Source organism: Jatropha curcas, chromosome 3, assembly GCF_041381405.1.
Source record: "Jatropha curcas cultivar XTBG-Jc1 chromosome 3, XTBG_Jcur_1.0, whole genome shotgun sequence".
Lineage (NCBI taxonomy): Eukaryota > Viridiplantae > Streptophyta > Magnoliopsida > Malpighiales > Euphorbiaceae > Jatropha > Jatropha curcas.
Window position 1 is genome coordinate 988045 of NC_143153.1, and position 19587 is coordinate 1007631.

A 19587-nucleotide genomic window follows, 5' to 3' on the forward strand; every position below is an offset into this window, starting at 1 on the left:
TTATTGTTTCAGCCAAGGCTTACAGATTCTTTTCATGAAAAATCTACTGATAATGCAGAATTGGTTAAATTTGAAGTTCGAATTGGAAAGGAGACAATGGTTGTGTTGTTCAAGTTATTCTGACTTATATAGGACCTTCCTACATACTAAAATCAATTAAATTGGGAACATTTGTACAAGTTGATAACTAATAACTAGTGAAATAACTGAAAGAACTAATTTTGTCTAATGTCTAGGTAGTTACTATCCGTTTCCTTTTTACCTCAATTGAGGAGACTTGAACCATAAATGTTTATACATTACTAGACCAGTTATTCAATTTTTAGATTGGTGAATCCTAATTATAATATTTTCATGGCCACTCTGCAGTTATAATAGGACAACTGCTCTATCCAACAAGGGAAAAGTTTCCCCCATAATAAGGAAGCAGAGGAAAATGTTTCCCTTTCATTATGCGTTACGTTGTCAAAAGGGCGATTGCACTGGGTACGACGTCGTTGAAGTGTTACTCGTTAACTGTTGAGGGCATTTCTGTTATAATGGCAAAGGAGTTAGGGTATATAATAGACGAACAAAAATACCCGCGAATTACATAATTTAGTCACTCAGAAGCAACAAGTTTCGCGCCATTTTTCTCATTTGCCCCAAATCCTCTGCAAGTGAAGAAAAGAACCCTAGGGACAGTGTGAGAGAGAGCGCGAGAACAACATGGAAGAGGACATTAAATCAGAATTCAACAAAAGCGGATTCACGCTAGACGACGAAGAAGAAATTCTCAAGAAATGTAAAGTTCTTTCCTCTTTTTTCCCTGATTTACCTGTACATATTTACTTGTATTTGCTGTCGCTAATGCTTTAGCTTCCCAATTTGATTCTATTGTTAGGTCTTACTTTCTGCATAAATTACAATCTCAAGCCATCAGATCTTGTTTCAAGCTGGGAGGTTTATTATCTTAATAGGTAAGAATCAAATTCTCCCTCATGTCTTTTTTTTTTTTTTGGTCTAATTGTTAATTTCTTGTTGGATGTTGGAAATGGTGATTTAATTTGCTTAACTTTGAATTATTGGTTTTATATTGATGGAGAAAGTTTATAAATTTTATTTTTATAATGGTCTCTGTGCGTGTTTGCTGTGGGACAGGCAATTAGATGAATCAACAGTACAAAATGCAGAAATGGATGGATTTTTAATGCATCTACAGAATGAACAGCAAGAAGCAGTTATCAAAGAGGAACCTAATCTGCACATCTATTCGAGCAAAGATGTGGACATGTAAGTAGTTTATAGAGTTACTATTTCCTCAACTTGTTAACTTATTTTGTTAGTTTCACCATGCATGGGAAGTTTTGCCCATAACTCAAGTGAATTGGTAGACTGGAAGATTGTACTGAAGTCTATTTTCTTAACCAAAATTTTCCTGTTGTGAGCAGTATGTTTAGTTTACAGAATTTAATTTACATAATTTTGGACGTTCAAGAATTCAAATGAATAAAAGAATACATTTTCCCAGGATTTTGAATGGAGAGGAAGAAGATTTAAAAGAAGTTCCTAGTACTCCAACAGATAAATCTCTACAACTCCATTCAGAACCGTTTGACTCAGCAATGAAATCAAATGGAAATGGCTATTCCTCTGTGAAACAACCAAAACATGTTACACCATTTGGGCGACGAACAGATAAGTTTGTAGTGAAATTCGACATCAATAATCTGCCTGATACAGGGAATAGTGACAATGACCATGTTCATGAGAATCTTGAGGATGATTTTATTAAGAGACCGCAACCTCACAAGAAGTGTTCCTTGGTAGTCCAGAGATCTGGGCCGGAGCCAGGTTTCAGGTTCATGTATGACAGGATCGAAGACAGGGTATCTAATGCTATTTTTTATTATAAAGTGGTTCTTCCTGTCCTCCAGTTTATATGTTGCACTAACATTACCTTTTTGGTCGCTTAGTTTAATGCACTTGACAACCGCATCAGGAAGCATGCCTCTGCACTTGTTGCTTCGGGACTCTATGAGGAACCAACAGACCCTACAGTTGCCTCACAGGTATTTGGCTGCGTCATTCGTCTTTGTTCATACAAACACTCTGGGTTATGTGGTAATTTCAACATAAAATGCCATATCTTTCTCTTTGCAACGTTTCATCGATTTGTACTAGATTAATTTATAACATCAAGGAAAGTAATGTTAGTTTAGTTCCTTTATACTGTTCTTTTTATTTTCTTGTCCTTTTCCATTTTACTTATTTTGTGCTTCCTTTTACTGAATATCAAATCCCTCAACATTTTCCAGTCTGCTTTATGTTAAGAACTTATGTCATGATAAAGGTAAACATCTATGCATCTAATAGAAGCTGTCATTTCAGAGAAATGTGTTCGCTGTTGGAATGGTCTGTTGTGATGGAGAAGGCCATTTGAATGACAAGTCCATCCTGTTACAGACCAGGTAAGAAAATCCTGTAATATAATATATCTAATATATATAATCAGGTTCTTCGTTGTTGTCACTAGGAATGGAGAATTGCTAGGATGGGGCTGTCAAAATGCATTCCTTATGATATTTGTGTTGCATGTATTTACCTTCTGCTGTTAAATATGGCCTTTCTAATCTTTCAAATTTTAACAATAGTGTTGAGCATTCTGGGGGGCAGCGCGTTCGTTTAGACCTACATAATCTAAGCCAGTTCTCCATCTTCCCTGGACAGGTAAGAAGATAAATTATAAAGTTTTAGATCTTGATAATTCAAGCTTATCCAAGAAGGATTCTATTTCTGCAGATTGTTGGTGTTGATGGCCACAATCCCAGTGGACATTGTTTAATAGCATCAAAAGTAGTAGATTCTATTCCATTATCTGCTACTTCTGGTGAGGATTTGCATCCTGCTAAGAAGCAAGCTCTGGATCAGGACACTCAATCAACTGATTTATCCTATCCACCAAAAGAGATATCAATGGTATGAATTCTTGTCTGCAGAATCACTTTGAAACCTGAAAAGATGCAAATAACATTTTTCAGTGTGTCCAACCATACACCGTAGGTACCTTGTATCATAAAGACCATTGATGTGGCTAGGATGGATGAGTTGGGGATAATGTCACCAAGGATATACAATTTTCATTCTCTAAGTCTTGCAAATATTTGCAAGAGCAGAGAGTTTTAGTTGCTGCTCAAAGTCATGAAAAACAAACTTGGAACTTCACTAGTACTGACACCAATTCACTGTTTAATATGATATTTAACATATAATATACATGGTGGCTTGTTTCTAGAATCTAATGGCAATCTCTTCAAAACTAATAGGTAACTTAATTTTTTTTCCTGACAGCTTATTGCCTCAGGTCCTTTTACCACAACAGACAACTTATTGTTCGAGCCTCTGACCGAACTGCTGGCATATGCAAGAAGAAAGCTTACACAGCTACTTATACTGGTACAAAACCACTATCTTTAAAGTTCATCTCATATCCGCAGTATTTACTAGCCAGGGAAGTATCATATTTGAATTGTTGGCATTTTTCTCAGTTAGGACCATTTGTTGATTCGGAACATCCAGAGATTAAGAAAGGAACTGTAGACAGGAGCTTCGATGATATATTTCTTCTGGAGATTCTCAGAAGGGTATCTACTTAAATAGTAGTGTTATTTATTTCTGGAAGTGTCTTGCAATATCATAATATTTTTTTCCTGTTGACTGTTTCAGTTGCAAGACTATGTGGAATACATGGGTCCTGATGCACGTGTGCTCATTGTTCCATCTACACGGGATGCTAACCATGATTTTGTTTTCCCACAGGTGATAATAATGTTAAACCGAGTAATAAATATATATATATATATATATTTTTTTTTTTTTGCATGTAAGGTTTATTTTAGTTTTAAGTGCAAGCATATATAAATATGTCCATTTATTTTGGGTGCTATACCTGAGATTTATAATTGTGAATTTTGGCTGTGCAGTCTCCTTTTGAAATTCATCCACCCACTCTTAAACATCAGGTAAATGATCTGCAAATTGTAAATTCTTCTTTTGCAACTAGACTGTGTCTCCCAACTGTTTACCAGGCCACACATTTTAAATAACTTTATGTACTTGTACCAGATAATTAGTGTCACAAATCCAAGCATCTTTGAAGCAAATCAGGTAAAATAGTGGCAACCAATTTCCGATGTTTCAAGTGGAAAATCTCTAGCATGCCATTTATATTCTTGAATATTCAATATTGTTTGAAAAGTCTGTTTGACATTTCTGAAAAACAAATTTTAATATTTTTATTCCAAATAGCTACTCTGCTGGCCTATGCTTCATGAATTCAATAGAATAGGTAACCTAGAATTTTGTGTATTTGATTAACAAAGTAGATGAGCATTTTGTACTTCAAAATCTTCATAGGTACTGTATGTTATTTTGTCAATAAAATTGCATGTGCATCAAAGAATGAGAGGCGTATATTCTGCTAAGAGTCCTATTTCAGGTCAGAGTAGGTTGCTGCACAGTGGATATCCTAAAACAACTCAGCGGAGAGGAAATGTCACGAAATCCATCAGATGGAATACCCAGTGATCGAATGAGTAGGCTTGCATACCATATCCTTAGCCAGCGCAGGCATGCCCCCAAAGCTATCCGTTCCAAAAAACTCGACTTTGTTGGTTCACAAAGTAATAGCTTTGGAGTGTCTTAACACTATTTTTTCTATCATTGAAACAGCTTTTATCCACTATATCCACCAGCAGAAGATGTCCCACTGGATTTTTCACTTGCTACAGAAGCTCTTCATATTACCTCAATTCCTGATATCCTCCTCTTGCCTTCAGATATGAAATACTTTGTAAAGGTAGATGCATGTGCCAAGCACTTCCATTTTAGTTCCACTCAATTTCAAAGCTGCAGTAGATTTTTTTTTTTTAAAAAAAAAAAAAAAGAAAATAACTAAAGAAAAAACATACTTAACATGCAAGTGGTATTCTGATCGAAATCTGAGTTTCAACTTTCCATATCCCTTAAATGCCTATGCTTGCACAGGTACTGTCCCTTGGTGGAAGAGGTGAAGGAGAAGAGCAAATAAAGTGCGTTTGTATAAATCCAGGAAGGTTGGCCAAAGGAGAAGGAGGGGGCACCTTCGTAGAGCTTCACTATCATGGAAGCACTGACAAGATGAATGCTTCAGTTATAGGCATATGAATCCTGGATTGACACTATTCAAGGCATATTGTTTGGCAGCTGGCTCACAGCAGACCTATACTTCAACTCCTCAGATAAATCAGTGAGTTCAGAAAACTCCATCCTCTGCAGTAGATTGCATTAGTGTGGCAATTAATTAACTCTCCTGTTTCTTCATTTTGTTTATTGCCATTTGCCATGGCACATTAGTAATTAGTAATACTAATTAGCCATAAGTGGAATAATTGTATAAATTTCATTCTTTTATATCAACTTTTATATTTAAAGGAAACGGAGTCTATAGCACCTTTAAAGGAAATGTAGAGAAGCTAGTGCTTCATTAGGTATATAGTCAATGATTTCATTTACAAGTAAATATTCTTTCACTATGCAGTGGTTAATACAATTACAAGGGAATTTACTAAAATCCACAAACTCAAATTCTACCTCACCTTCTTCTGACGATTTCTTTCTCTCAACAAGTCTGTCCAATGACTTGAAACCCATAATATACTAACCAAAATTGCAGTAATAATTACAACCATCCAAGAAATCCATGCCCATCTAGGAATCATACCATTAGCTTCTCCACTCAGATAAAAGCTCCCCATCTTAAACGTAAACAGAGGACCTAGAATACCTCTAACAACAGAGTAGAAAGCTAGGAAAAGAGGAGACAAGACTTCATGTAATCTTTTAGCAATAGGAACATCAGCTTTTCGAAAACCGACAATGCTCCAAACATTCTGGAAACCGCTAGTAACTTCAGCTAGTATAAGCAGCACAAGAATCTCGTAGGCCCCATGATTAACCACGTATCGACAAGTTACAATAACATACAAAGTAGCTAGATGGTGAAGTATGAAAAGAAGGTTAGTTGGGAAGAAGACCATGTAGTGTATCAGGTCCATTAAGAAGTAAGCCATACTGAACTCAAGGACTCTGTTATGGAGAGTAGAGTTTGGAGAAGCAAAGTTATATGAGGATTGGGTGTGTAGTAGTGCAGATAAAGCAAGGAAAACAGCAGGAGTGCCATGAGTTAGGGACATGAAAGAACTTGAAGCTTCTTTTCTGTATCGACCCCAGTTTCTGAAAATTACAAAATAAGCATGGAGGTAAATGGAGAAAAACATAAAGAAAGATAAAGGTAAGGTTTGGGTATAAAGAATTGCAGAATCCATGTCAAAGAAAGAGAGAGTTTTGAATGATTTGAATAAAAAAAGAGGCGTTTTTGGAGCTAAAGAAGGTGAAGATCCAAGATTAAGATAAACATGAGAGGTATAGGTTCTGTACAAGAGAATATGCCCAAAGCTTGTCCTGATGATTTTCTGTTTGTTGTCCCTGTCATTGGTGGACTTAATATCGTTTATATAATTAACAATAGAAGCGTATTAATAACCAAGATGGACAAGTAGACCGTTTCCAATCAAATTTTATTAGTAGGAGGAAAAGAAAAGAAACACAGGATTTGGATACCAAGATTGAAGCCTGAAACCTGAATTATAAAAAGGTAGCGTTACTTAACTACACATGGTTATGAAGTACCATTTACGTTCTGACAGATATTCGGATATACTTTTCAGTACTTTTTTTTTATTGATATTATGAGAAAATTAATTTTAAAATTTTTATTGAGGAATTATTAAATAATATTATTAATTTCACTAATTATTTAGAAAAAAATTGTAAATTTTTACTATTTGAAATAATGGTAGTGATATGATTAATTTTTTAATTAATTATTAAAAAAATGAAGAAAATATTTAATGTTATTAATGATATTAAAATATCAATAATAAATCAATTAATGTTTAAATTAAAAAATAACAAAAAAAAAACTTATTTTTCTTGCCACATCAGCACTTTAGTGTTTTGTATTATCACTCGTAAGAGAATGGACTTCGTGTTTATATATTTATATGTAAATATATTAATGGTGTTATTAATTAATTACTTAATTTTTAAAAAAACTGATGAGCATTTAATATTATAAAATTAAAAAAACAAACTGAAAATTTTTATTATTTTGAAATAATGTTAATGATATTATTAATTTATTTAGTAAATTATTAAAAAAAATATTTATTAATGGTATATATCAATATTAAATCAATTAATATTTAAATTAAAATAAAAATGATCTAAAAATTAGTTTTCTTGTCAATTCAACGGTTCAAAAATTATTTCTTGTCATCTAGCATTTCAATATTTTGATTTTATAACACGGAAGCGAAAGTGTTTCTGTTTTAATATGTTTATATAAATATTTCGCTTTTCTGTTTTAATATGTTTATATAAATAAATAGATATCGCCACTTTTAATGGTTTTAATGGTAGAATTAACTTATCTAGACTGCGTCTGTACATCTACACATGAACTAAATTAATAAAAAATAAATTTTTATTAAAATAAAAGTATTGCTTCACCAAAAGAAAAAATAGAATAAAGTTGAAATAATATTTAAAAAACTTATATTAATTAGTTTAATAAACTCCGTTAGGGGTGTAGTTAAGTCAAATCCGTGAAGGATACTTATTTGCTGCACAAGTCTTGTATTTTGTCTTGCTTGTGAGTTTTAACGAAGAAACGGGCCCATTAATTTCGGGTAAAGATTACAGCAAACTTGCAAGGCTAAACTAACTTGAAAAATCATCCTCTTAAATTAGGGTAGACCAATACCCTCCCCAGAGCTCATGACATGATCTCAACTCAGCCTCAATACTTTACGTACAAGGTAAATTAAATGCATGAATATCAATACATCACTTGCACAGTATCTGTCACCTTTTCATACTAAAATATAATAAAATAGGAAGAATTGCGTAGTAGGGAAGGTGGGTCGAGTTCCAATTACACAGATTTAGAATAAATTTTAATATCACCACTTTACCAAACCATACTGGTGAAAATTACTCAAAAAATATATTGCCATTTGTCAAAGTGTAAAAAAATTCAAGTAGTTTATTACAGGGGTATAAAGTTAAAAACTGCCTCAACACAAGCTGGTCATAGCTGCTTGAAAGAAACCTGCCTATCCGAATGCTAGAGAGCTTATACACTTTCGGGAGAGATAACTTACATAACCATTCCTCCGTCAATAGTGAACACCTGCAAAAACAGCAATGCGTGGTTTTTCAACCATGAAAATGAAATAAGGACTCGGCTTTTCACCACTCTGCCCGTCGCTAGGCATAACTAAATACCTAAGACATTGTCATTTGTGGCCAACAGAAGGTGAGGTCAACTGTGTGAAAAGCCGAAAAAAAAAAAAAAAAAAAAAAAAAAAAGAAAGCAGCATAGATGGATCTTGCAATAGACAACAAACGAAATTGATTAAAATAACGTGTCCGTGAAAGCTCAGTGGTCCATGACCACGGCATAGCAAACCGAAGCATTGCCATAGAAAGCCATGTCATGATAAGACAATTGGAAACTATGGCATCTCTTGATCAAGAGGTTAAGTTTGAGTTACTTCTCTTTAGACATCAATTATAACCACAAATATAAATCTTAGTGGGAATTGATGAAGCCTACCATGCCTTGCTTTGTCCTGACCATGGCGTCTTTTATGCAAGGTCAAGCCAAAAGCTCAGCATGTTGTGGCAAGACAGTGCAAGGAAAGGTTGAACCAATGCCAGGGCCGTTATGACCAAGCTTGGCAATGGTCAAAGTAACTGAAAAAAGAATCAAATGAAGTAACTTTGGGCCATAACTCTGCTGGCCAAAACTTTCTAACGAAAGGAATGAAAATGAAGAAGATTCTAAACCTGTCCAGTAATGTAGCTGGCAGCAGGACTAACAGCCAGGAATTCCACCAATCCTGCAACCTCTTCCGGTTGGCCATACCTTCCTGAACCCATAGCAAAGATTATCAGTATCACTTTGAGCATCATTTTTTTTTTTTTTTTTTTTTTGAAGTATTTCATTTTCAACTTACCAAAATCCTATTTGGAAGAATGCATGTGAATTTCAAACAAATATTTCTGAAGGAAGCAAAAGACATTTCAAGAATAATAATACTGGAGTTAATTTCACGCACTATTACTGAAATTGTGTCATTAAATTTCATTCTCTCTTAAAAATCACTAAATCATAATTGTAGTAAAAATAAGTCTGGAGTTTGACATGATAATCATTTGGAATTTTTTAGATATACTATAAATGCTAAATGGATCACCTACGACATTTTTCTCTCCTATTATCTTTGCAGGGTAAGTGATGGATAATAAGAAACATCATGTCTTTTAACCACAAAGAACGAAGGGAAGAGAGAATATCTTCTATTTCCAACTAAGCACACAGAACATGTTAAAAAGTCTTAAATTGCTTGCCATAACATACATTGGGTCTGAAATTGGCCGACTTTTCACTATAGTTCTATGATTACAAATTCCAAGTTTTAGTATTTTTCAAGAGGCAGGTCAAATTTGTTGCCTTTAGTGAGATCTGGTGAGTACTTCAATGCCTGAGTAACTTAGGTCTAGGAAAATTTGATGTTATGATTTTGTGTCTCACCTAAGGGGATTGTGCCCAAAATTTTCTTCTCAATGTCCTCCCCAAGTTTGGCAGTCATGTCAGACGCAATGAATCCAGGGGCAACTGCATTAACCTAGAAAATATAACTTCATTATAGCTAATCTTCATATATTAGCACAATAGTACCAGCTAATGTGTCAAATTACAGAAATAAAAAGATAAAAACTCTTGAAACTCACATTAATATTTCTGCTTGCATATTCCTTTGCAACAGTCTTTGTGAATCCAATAACTCCTGCCTTCGCAGCACTGTAGTTGGCTTGCCCAGCATTGCCAACCAAACCCACAACTGATGCTATGTTAATGATCCTTCCCTAAGAAACCCAAATATATTTTGTAAACAGAAAACTAGAAAGAAAACAAAAGCCAGCTAGCTTAGGTGACAAGAAACATCCCTCATTACCTCTTTTTCTCATTTCATTTAATGATTGCAAATTATTAAGAGAATTTACCATTGAATCTTGAAGAAGAGTATTGCATGCACAATGAAAGAAACCCTTGAAAGCAGTATGGAGATATATTTCAAAGTTTATAAGCTTCTTTGAGATAGAATTCAAACCTATGAATCTAGTTCATACAATACCATTTTCTGGGGTTTTAGACAGTCCTAGCCAACTGGCCCAAGAATAAAAAAAAATGTGAACTTAAGATAGACAGCTGATGTTACCTTTTTCTTCTTCATCATAATTTTGGCAGCTGCCTGCAAGGAGTACACTACTTCAGTTTGAAGAAAACAACTCATGCATGTAATACAGCAACTAGTTGAGTCTCAATGCAAATACCTGTGTGCAAAGGAATACGCCTGTGAGATTTAGATCAATAACCTCCTGCCACTGAGATTTCTTCATTCTCATTAACAATGTATCTCGTGTGATTCCTGAAGCCATAGTAAAGAAAATATTACAGGGAAGAGGCATAAAAAAAGAACAACTATTGAGAAAGAATGTGACTTGTTTTTTACCTGCATTATTTACCAGAATATCAACTGTTCCCCATGCATCAACAGCCTGCAGACGCGATAATGTGACAAATCATGAAGCATGCCATAACTAAAGAATGTCACTAAATTAAACCAACAAAAGGAAAAATTGCTCACTGTTTTTATCATTGCTTCCACATCATCTTCTTTTGAAACATCACCCCCAAAAGTGAGAGCCTGACCACCATAAGCCTGAATCTGCAAGTAAGACTCACAGAAGTTCCATTACCATTTCATTCATGCAGTGTGAATAAGTAACATTGTCATTGTCCACTGATGAAAAAAGTAACATTGCCATTGTCCAGTGAATAATAGAAACATAGCATATGCAGGAAGCAAAATGACAATTTATTTTTGGTGGGAAGCAAGACGATGAGTTTCAATTACTGTCTATGCCAATTAATCTAGAATGAACGAGTACTAATGTTTATTTTACTTACTCTTCAATTTCCAAGATCAGTTCATGGCACAGATCAGACAGGAAGATAGGACATGAGGTGGAACAACTGGATGATTAAATTATTTACTGAACACAGATGGCTGCAGGGGAGCTAAGTGACAGTTTGAGCTCTTTATATGCTATGTGAAACACCTCTTTTGGACATGGTTAATTTTTTTTATTGGACAATCAGGAGCACAATTAGTATGACAAGCTACTACTAACAATTGATACAACCCAGAAAACAGTATAAAAGAATGAAACTTGCATTCAAATTGTACTTGAAAACATGGAACATGGTGGTACTAGAATTAAAAATGAAGATTGCTTTCATATTGTTGGACATATGAATAACCAAGATTATAACCAATCATATACGAGTAATCAAATAGGCTTCAAAAGAAGCGTCATTCACCTCTTTGGAGACTTCCTCAGCCTCACCTGATGACCTGGCATAATTTACCAAGACCTGAAATAGCAGAAAGATTACTAATGAATCTCGCGATATAAACAAAGTGAAGAATACAACTACTATTTTCAATATTCAAAATACAATTAAGAAAGCAAATAGGCATGCAAGCCTTTAGGACACCTTTCAGCATATAAGAAAACCGAGTTAAATGGTCTCCCCAGAGTTTCACTTAATGAAGTAAAGCAACATTTACCATTACCCTGAACAAGAAATGACTAGGAACCAATTTCAAGAAATCAGAGAACCCATAGTAACAACCATGATCCCATCATTAGCAAATAATTTGTCTCCATGGAAATTAAAAGCATTCAACATTCGAAAAATTATAATATGGCTTTAAAGTACGAAGAATGTAAGAAGTTTGAAATAAGGGGATTTAACTAACCTTACAACCTGCTTTTCCCAAAGACAAGGCAATTGCTCTACCAATACCTCTAGAAGCTCCAGTCACTACAACAACCGGCGCTTCGACATTCTGAGCTACCTCAGCGCCTGCTTGTTCAGCAGTAGCAACCTGAGCTTTTATACCTGTATGCGCCCAATGAATCAACTAGATTTCTAAAAAATTGTCAAATTATTTACAAATAGAACAAAATTCAAATTAATATCGATACCACAGTAAAACTATCAAAAAATTGTTATAAAAGTCCCTAAAATCATGGTAGGGGAGATTCCTTAATCTATTAAACCATACCAGAAGAAGCAAATGACCTCGTCGATCTGAAATGGAGACCAAAGCGAGGTTGGAGCTGCCCGACCCCCCTAGTAATAGGAGACCATTGCTGAAACTGACTAAATCTTCGAACACCAGAAGTTCCGAAATTCGCTGAGATTCCGGCTGATTTGAAAGCAACGACATTGGATCCGGCAATAGAAGCAGCCATGGCGAGAGGAGGTCTCAAATGTCTCCAAAGAATGGAAGAGGAAGGCGTGACGAAGAGAAAGGGAGTAGTAGCAGTAGCCAGAGAAGCAAAATTACTTATAAAGCGAAGAAAGGAATGTGTCTGTGTTTTCAATTTGCTGTAAGTTCTGCTTTCTCGCTTTGGAAGCTCCGGAAAGTAGTTACAGTGGCGATGGAAACGATGTCCGCATGACTCTTTTTCATTTGGTTGATTAATGGATCTGGTTTTTTAATTATTTACCATGCAACCACCCATTCATCAGGCGGCAATTGCCGTTTGATGGCAAAGTAGTAGTATATTTTGGTAACAAGGTTAGCTTATGGAATTCAAGATAAGTTAATGGGAAGGAAAGAAAATTAGGTTAGTCCGCCCAGCCAACCCACTATGGTCTAAACGACTTAAACAGCGTCGTTTAACAACGAATTTCATAAGGAAAATGCAAATATAAAAAAAAAAAAACAAATATATGTGCCTTAACTAAATTTCAAAGGATAATTACAAAAAAAAATAAAATTTAAAAAAAAAAAAAAAAAAAAAAACCTAAGGCATATATTTATGGTTCTTAACATATTAAGAAACCGAGTTGCCAAAAATAAAAACCTAAAGCGTATATCTACCAGTTCTTAACATATTAAGAAACCGAGTTGCTTCACGACGCCATAAACAGGAATCACATAAAGAACTGTCATCTTCAAAATAATCAGAATCCATTGTCCATCTTGATCCCGCAACAGTGAAAGAACAGACTGCCTTCTTCTTGCTATTACAACTGCAGCTTTTTATACTAATCCTGCATTCTTCCTCTTCTTCCGGTCCAAATCCGAAAATATTGTCATCCACCCAAATATTCTTAACTAAGTCTCTAACTTTCTTTCTACAATCGGTAATAACCAAACTTAAATTTGATCTTTCAAATTTAGAAAGTAGTTTTAAACCCTCTTTTCTCAATTCCCCACCGTAGCACACGAGAATTATACCACATACATAATTAGCTTCCATGTGTCCTTTTTTAGCAGCTTCTTTCAACAGCTCAAGACCAGAAGCTTTTTCCAAGAAATCAAGCCCAGACTCGCGTTGTTTGGGTTTGCTAAAATAATCAACCATGCCTCGTCTAAACAATGCTTCCGGGTTTCCACTTCTCTTGCACTCAAACAAAAAAGACGAGACAGCATGGTTGATCCTCCAGGAGATTATTGGGATAGGATTGAGAGAGACATGCTCGAAGAAGTAATCTTCTGTTGCTACTTGTAGAAATTCTTCGCAACTTGCTTTTGCATTGCAAAGATCAGTGAACGATGAAGAGGCTACTCGGAAAAGAATTTCAGTTAGTAATTCTTTTGGAGTATGCTTGAACTTGTTAACATGAAGCTTTCTACAGTGCTTCGTTACAATTTTCTTTGGCTTTAAAGAATCCATTGATCTAGAAGAATTAGAGGATATAGGGAAGAAGAGGAATGTTTGAATGTCTTTCAATTCTGTGAATATATATGGAGTGGAGGTAGTTATGTTCTTTTCCATATCCGGAAAGGATTTGTTTTTACGTAATCCTTTTCTTGCAAGGATTTATAGTTTTTTTTTTTCCTTTTTTTTTAAATAGAAATTAATTAATTGCATACTTCTTGCGGACTTGTTATTTTATTTTTAACTTATACATAAAATTTTTGTTTTTTTTTTTAATAAATAATGATAATATGTTTATTGGCTAGCTATTTTTATCATAGTACGTGTGCCTTTTAGAAGCTTCCACTGCCTGATTTTGTCCAGCAACATTTAAAATATATTCTTAGCAGTGTTTCACTTTATATATATATATATATATATATATATATATATATATATATATATATATATATATATAAAATCATTTGTAGAAAAAACCTTAAAATTTTTAAATATGTTATGTTTTGTAAATTAAATTCTTGAACTTTATGGTTCCTATATTGCTCTCTTAATTTTTTTTTTTTCGCAAAAGTAAATTTAATGTTAAAGATTTTGTACTCCAACATCTTTTCAATCTATTTTGAACGTTTAAATTAAGTTTTAATTATTAAGCAAATTTTTTAAAATAATTTATAAACTATTTATCACGTATTTCTCATAAATTTTATTTTCATTATTAAACAACCCATTGGAGTGAACAGGAATTAAAAAAAAAATATTGTTGAACAATAAAAATTTAAGAGTTTCTTAAATGATTTTTTTTTTTTTTTTTATGCTCACAAAAGTAATAGAAGAAAAAGGATAAACATGCTAATAGTCATTTAACAAGTTCATATTTAAAGAACAAAAACTAAATGGATAACTTGTAAATAATTTACTAAAACATTATAATTATGCACCCACAAAGTAAATTTAGTTATCTATTTAGTGTAAGTTTATAGTATTATATTTAGGTCCCTCTTATATAAATAAATAAATAAAAAAAGGAAAAATTCTTAATTAGGGCACACAGATGTCCTTGTGACCAAAAAGAACCAAAATAGGCTACTGACATAAGAATATAACAACAATACCACTGACTATGAAAGAAATATGACAAAACAACAATGTACACATCACATGTAATGAAGTAAACAACTTCATAATGCGAAAACAAACAAGGCATCATATAAAATCCAGTTGATCATGTTATTAATCTTGAGGCTTAGGCACGGCTTTTTACTGGTCTTTTAGAATTATTCTTGGGACGAATCTTCACAAAAGCTTTTTCTAGGTCCTGAATAGCATTGAAAAATAAAATACGGGATGTTAGTTGGAGTCCTTTGCCAAGCAACTCAAAGCAGAGATCAAGTTAGAGCCCAGCATTATGCACCAACTGCAAAATAATTGACACAAAATAGAAGAAGAAAATGACAAGCCCACACCCGCAGCCACACTCCCCAAAGAAAACTACAATCAGAAAAAGTTCTATACTTATGCTAGTTAATAAATTATTAGACACGAATGAGGACGAGCAGAATTTGTAAAATTAAAATGTTCAAAAGCTCTTTTAAACAAGTAGGAAGTTTTATGAACAAGGATTTAGATTGAGATCTTACCAAGGCAACAGCAACACCAACCCACCTCAAAACCCATATTCGCATATTCCCATCTCAAAACCCAGACATTCGCAATATGTATAAATAAATTATAGGCAATATCATTACTGGTCTCTACTCCAGTTTGTAATCTGAGAATATTCTGCATGCCCTAACCAGAAATAATCGCAAATGCTTTCTTTCCACCCTAATGAAAGGGCCATATTAGACAAGAATATAAAGTTCAATAGTAAGATTATTTTCCAAATTCCATACATATTTTGAACAAAATACACATCATTAACACATCTTACATTATGCATTTGAAACTTAATTACCCAAATTATGTTTGATTTCTATTTAAGCAAAATGCTTATCTGTGCATGTTAGAAAGGTGCTATTGCTTAAGGATTATAACCTCAACACCTAGGGATTCAAGTAACGCAAGCTACTATTGTGGTAACTAATATGCCATAAGAGGATATACTCTCTTCTCCGTCCTCTTGTTTACAGTCTTTTCGTATCACAGATTATGGAATAATAACAAAACAATTCTGGTTCAAGGAGGGAAAATAATATCAGTATTTTAAGGCCGAAGTTTTCCCTTGAAGGCTATCAGAGATCAAGTCCTGCCAAATTGGCAAGAACCATCATACTACAAGCAATAATAATACTGCATAAGTAATACATACATTGAAAAACACGTGATCAGTAGAAGACAGGGGAGATAAAGGGGAGAAGTCATCTGTCTACAAATTCTTAACATTTGACATTTCCCTCTCTTGAAAATCCATTAGCGTCCCCCACCTCTACAGGAAAATTTAACTACAGATTCCATCAGACATTTACATTCTCTCTCTTGATTATTTAAAAATTAAAACCAAATACAGCTAAAGTGTGTATCATGTACATGGCTGTATGCAAAGTTCCAATGTAGTGGATCAAATAAAGATTGTAGAGCTTTAAAAGTTTCACTGACTACAGATATATCATTACCTGAACTGGCTCATTTCGAGACGTGCCACAAGTCCAAAGGTTTTCCAAATTGTAATAAGCTCTGGCCTTCTCATCAAGAGCATGAATAATCACCTTGCCTTAAGAAATAAAGAAACCAAAAGGATAAATTAAAGTAACAATAATGAACATAGGCACCGTACACTTTCATCAGAATATATAAGGATGAGTTAGAGTTGATGAATCGGTCATTTAAGGTTACAATCAGCAAACAATACAAGAACACAACTCCACAACTTGAGTAATCGGTAAAATTTTGATAAGAACATGAGATTATGCAAAATTAACTTAGAAATCGTTTCTAGTTGCGACCAATGAATCTTAATCAACTTAACTTTTTCATAACAATAAACATTTCCGGCTAATAATTTGATCAAAATTCTTTCCAAATAGAAGTGAGCCTCTGTATTGACTAAACCAGCAAATCTAACATTATGCAGAGTACAGAACAGACCAGAGTCAATGACGATCCACTTTCCACTCTCTTGCCCTTCCACGCTTGGAAGCATCATCCGCTCAGCTCCTTTCTGCTTTTGCTTAGCCTATGCTTAGAAATAATTTAAAGAAATAAATATTCAGTTGAGGCATAATTTGTTCTTCAGCAACCATGAAATAACAAAGAAATGTAGGATGAATAATTCAGCCACAATTTCATAAAAAGCAAACAGAAAATTAAGGTTTGAAAAGGAAATTTCAAAATTTAAGAGCAAACGAACCTGCCTTGTAAATAAGAGCTTGAGCGATGTTCTTGACGTGCCAGGTAGACCTACCGGTGGCGATCACCATATAATCTGCCCAATCACAGTGTTTTTCGACCGGTATCACTTTCACGTCGTCTGCTTTCACGTCGGTAAGAACCTTCTCAACCTCGTTTAGGTCAAGCAAGCCTTTGTTGTAGCTGCTACTGCTTCTGCTTGATTCGACAGTCGATGAAGAGAAAACGTGGCTGGAACCTGACAAGCCTAGCTTCCATGATCGATGGAGGAGGGAAGGCTGTGGTGAGCAGAAATGGATAGACCGAGTTCGCAGCGCCGCCAACATTGGATCGCAACGCTCGAAAGTTGAAACTGTAGAGTCCAGAGGAAGCTCGAACAAATGATAACCGAAGATAGTTATCACGGCTTGTAAACGATGACGTTTCCATTGATAAATTTGGGTTCGAAAATTTATTTGTTAAACCAAAAAACATAAAATATTAAATGAATGAAAAAAAAAAATCTGATATTTTTGCTTGGTAATTCAACTTTAACCTATTATTTTAATTTCATTAATCTGCACATAAAATATTAGTGTTGATTAAATTTTTAAATAATTAGCTAAATAAAATTTATATCCTTTTCTTAAAATAAAAAAAAAAAAAACAACTCAATAAGTACTACTAGATTAATCAAATCACAATCCAAACTAAATGTAATGCAAACTTCAAATAATTTGCAATTTACAATAACATAAGGTTAAACAAACGAGAATCAAATGCATTGAAATTGCTACTAAACTCGATGATTTTAGTACAATGCCACTACAATTATATATTCTTAGAAATTGCACTAAAATCATCGATTTGACTGAGAATTGAAATTGAAATTGTATTGATCGGCTATTTACTTAAAAACAAGCATTGCGTCAGTTTAGTTCAAACTAAATTAAATTAAATAAAATTGAATCAATTAGGTGATTTTGGTCGATTTTATAGCTATATTTAATGGTCTTAAACTTATTTATTGAGCTTCGAGGAAATCAAATTAAAAAAAAATTGATTTTATACATAAAAACCAAAATATGCTCAAATCTAATTTAACTGCAATTCCATTTCATGTTGCTTAATAAAAAAAGGTCATTGGATTAAAGGTTTAAATTTATTATACCTTCAAGCTGTCGTGACACTGGATTGCATTGAAATCGTCGGTTTAACTAATTATATGTTTAAAACATCTGAGTTCTTTTCGCACAAAATAAATTTTATTGATTATATTTTTTTTTTTGTCACACAAATTTGCCTTTGGTGTCAATTCTCAACCATACTCTCCCCATTTTTTTTCCTCTTCAATAAAATCCTATATGTTATCAAAATTCAAAATAAATAAACAAATCACATGAATAAACATGGTTTTATTTAAATTAAAATTAAATTATAATTAAAAAGAAAATGGTGGATGAATTTGGCAAATATTGTTACCTTTTTTTTTTTTTTTTTTGGTTTAAACTTCCAATCGTCAATCATAAATTCTTAATAAAGAGTTCTTAAAATTGCATCATTAAATAGTTAATTGGTCATTGCTTGCAATCACCATCAATCAAAGGTTGAAAATAGTCACCAACTATATTGGCAAGTAATAGCATCATTAGTTATTAATGATCATCTTAAACTTCCCATAATGATCATTTAATAGTTTTCCTTAGAAAAACCTTCACCTAATTACATTAAATTAAAATTTTAATTCCATATTAGTAAACCACTTAATTAGGGGCCATTCGGGTGATTTGGATAATTATCTCTCTCTCCACCTCTCTAATTAAGTTTTGACTTTTGCGTTACAAATACAATTAATTAATATATCTAATTTAGTAATTTTCTTTGGTCTCGCACACCCAGTAGCTGTTTGACCGGTAAGATCTGTGAAGTTGTCAACTACTCGTGTTATTAAGAGTTTAAGACATCCTCTTCTTGGAAATGTTAAAAAAAAATGTTCAACCGTTGGATTAATCAGATTTGAGCAATGAACAAGCCACGTGTCTTTAAGGACACATAATTAGACATACCTCTACGATCCACTAGTCTTCATGATTTGATGAATTGTAGCTGACTTGCTTTTGTCATTATTGACCTGAACGGAAACCTATAGAGCACGGGCCTCACGTGTCATTCCCCAAAAGTTGAAATTTTTGAGGTCAAAGTCCAAAACTGCGTCGTGTTTCACTACTCTTGGTTGCCAACTACTCATTTTGTTTTCCTTTTCCGCTGTTTTTATAAATTAATTTTTTATTTTATCATTTTTTAGTTAAATAGACTTTACTTTTTTTAAATTGTGGTGAAAAATGAAATATCGAATTGTATCTTTAATGA

The 19587-nt window shown here is 33.6% G+C and overlaps 5 protein-coding genes across 7 annotated transcripts; 1 reads left to right on the forward strand and 4 right to left on the reverse strand.

Annotated features, from left to right (window-relative positions):
• The first annotated feature begins 593 nt into the window (after window positions 1-593).
• Window positions 594-5455, forward strand: POLA2 (DNA polymerase alpha 2). 2 transcript variants are annotated; one of them, XM_012230239.4, is made up of 16 exons: window positions 595-784; window positions 884-959; window positions 1141-1272; window positions 1511-1868; window positions 1956-2051; window positions 2371-2450; window positions 2634-2709; window positions 2782-2958; window positions 3331-3435; window positions 3528-3623; window positions 3706-3798; window positions 3963-4001; window positions 4105-4146; window positions 4478-4608; window positions 4711-4837; window positions 5026-5455. In XM_012230239.4, exons 1-16 carry the CDS (start codon window positions 709-711, stop codon window positions 5182-5184), a joined length of 1863 nt encoding a protein of 620 aa, XP_012085629.1. In that variant the 5' UTR covers window positions 595-708; the 3' UTR covers window positions 5185-5455. The 2 variants fall into 2 exon arrangements, with proteins under 2 accessions (XP_037497770.1, XP_012085629.1); XM_037641842.2 differs by lacking the exon at window positions 4105-4146 and having other exon boundaries at window positions 594-784.
• Window positions 5456-5472: 17 nt separating this feature from the next.
• On the reverse strand, window positions 5473-6630 carry LOC105644999 (TRAM, LAG1 and CLN8 (TLC) lipid-sensing domain containing protein). Its single transcript, XM_020683606.3, has one exon. It carries the CDS (start codon window positions 6342-6344, stop codon window positions 5607-5609), a length of 738 nt encoding a protein of 245 aa, XP_020539265.1. The 5' UTR covers window positions 6345-6630; the 3' UTR covers window positions 5473-5606.
• A 1434-nt stretch (window positions 6631-8064) lies between these two features.
• LOC105644771 (NAD(P)-binding Rossmann-fold superfamily protein) lies at window positions 8065-12667 on the reverse strand. Its single transcript, XM_012230238.4, has 11 exons — window positions 12285-12667; window positions 11976-12118; window positions 11534-11587; window positions 10797-10877; window positions 10662-10707; window positions 10483-10577; window positions 10368-10400; window positions 9880-10014; window positions 9680-9773; window positions 8932-9014; window positions 8065-8272 (listed from the first exon to the last, which is right to left on the reverse strand). The coding sequence occupies exons 1-11, from the start codon at window positions 12472-12474 to the stop codon at window positions 8240-8242; spliced, it is 987 nt and encodes a 328-aa protein (XP_012085628.1). The 5' UTR covers window positions 12475-12667; the 3' UTR covers window positions 8065-8239.
• A 312-nt stretch (window positions 12668-12979) lies between these two features.
• On the reverse strand, window positions 12980-14230 carry LOC105644998 (F-box family protein). Its single transcript, XM_012230503.4, has one exon. It carries the CDS (start codon window positions 14008-14010, stop codon window positions 13093-13095), a length of 918 nt encoding a protein of 305 aa, XP_012085893.2. The 5' UTR covers window positions 14011-14230; the 3' UTR covers window positions 12980-13092.
• A 679-nt stretch (window positions 14231-14909) lies between these two features.
• Window positions 14910-17639, reverse strand: LOC105644770 (Lojap-related protein). 2 transcript variants are annotated; one of them, XM_012230237.4, is made up of 4 exons: window positions 17244-17636; window positions 16978-17065; window positions 16506-16603; window positions 14910-15208 (listed from the first exon to the last, which is right to left on the reverse strand). In XM_012230237.4, the coding sequence occupies exons 1-4, from the start codon at window positions 17562-17564 to the stop codon at window positions 15137-15139; spliced, it is 579 nt and encodes a 192-aa protein (XP_012085627.1). In that variant the 5' UTR covers window positions 17565-17636; the 3' UTR covers window positions 14910-15136. The 2 variants fall into 2 exon arrangements, with proteins under 2 accessions (XP_012085627.1, XP_020539274.1); XM_020683615.3 differs by lacking the exon at window positions 14910-15208 and adding an exon at window positions 15222-15717 and having other exon boundaries at window positions 17244-17639.
• Window positions 17640-19587: the final 1948 nt, after the last annotated feature.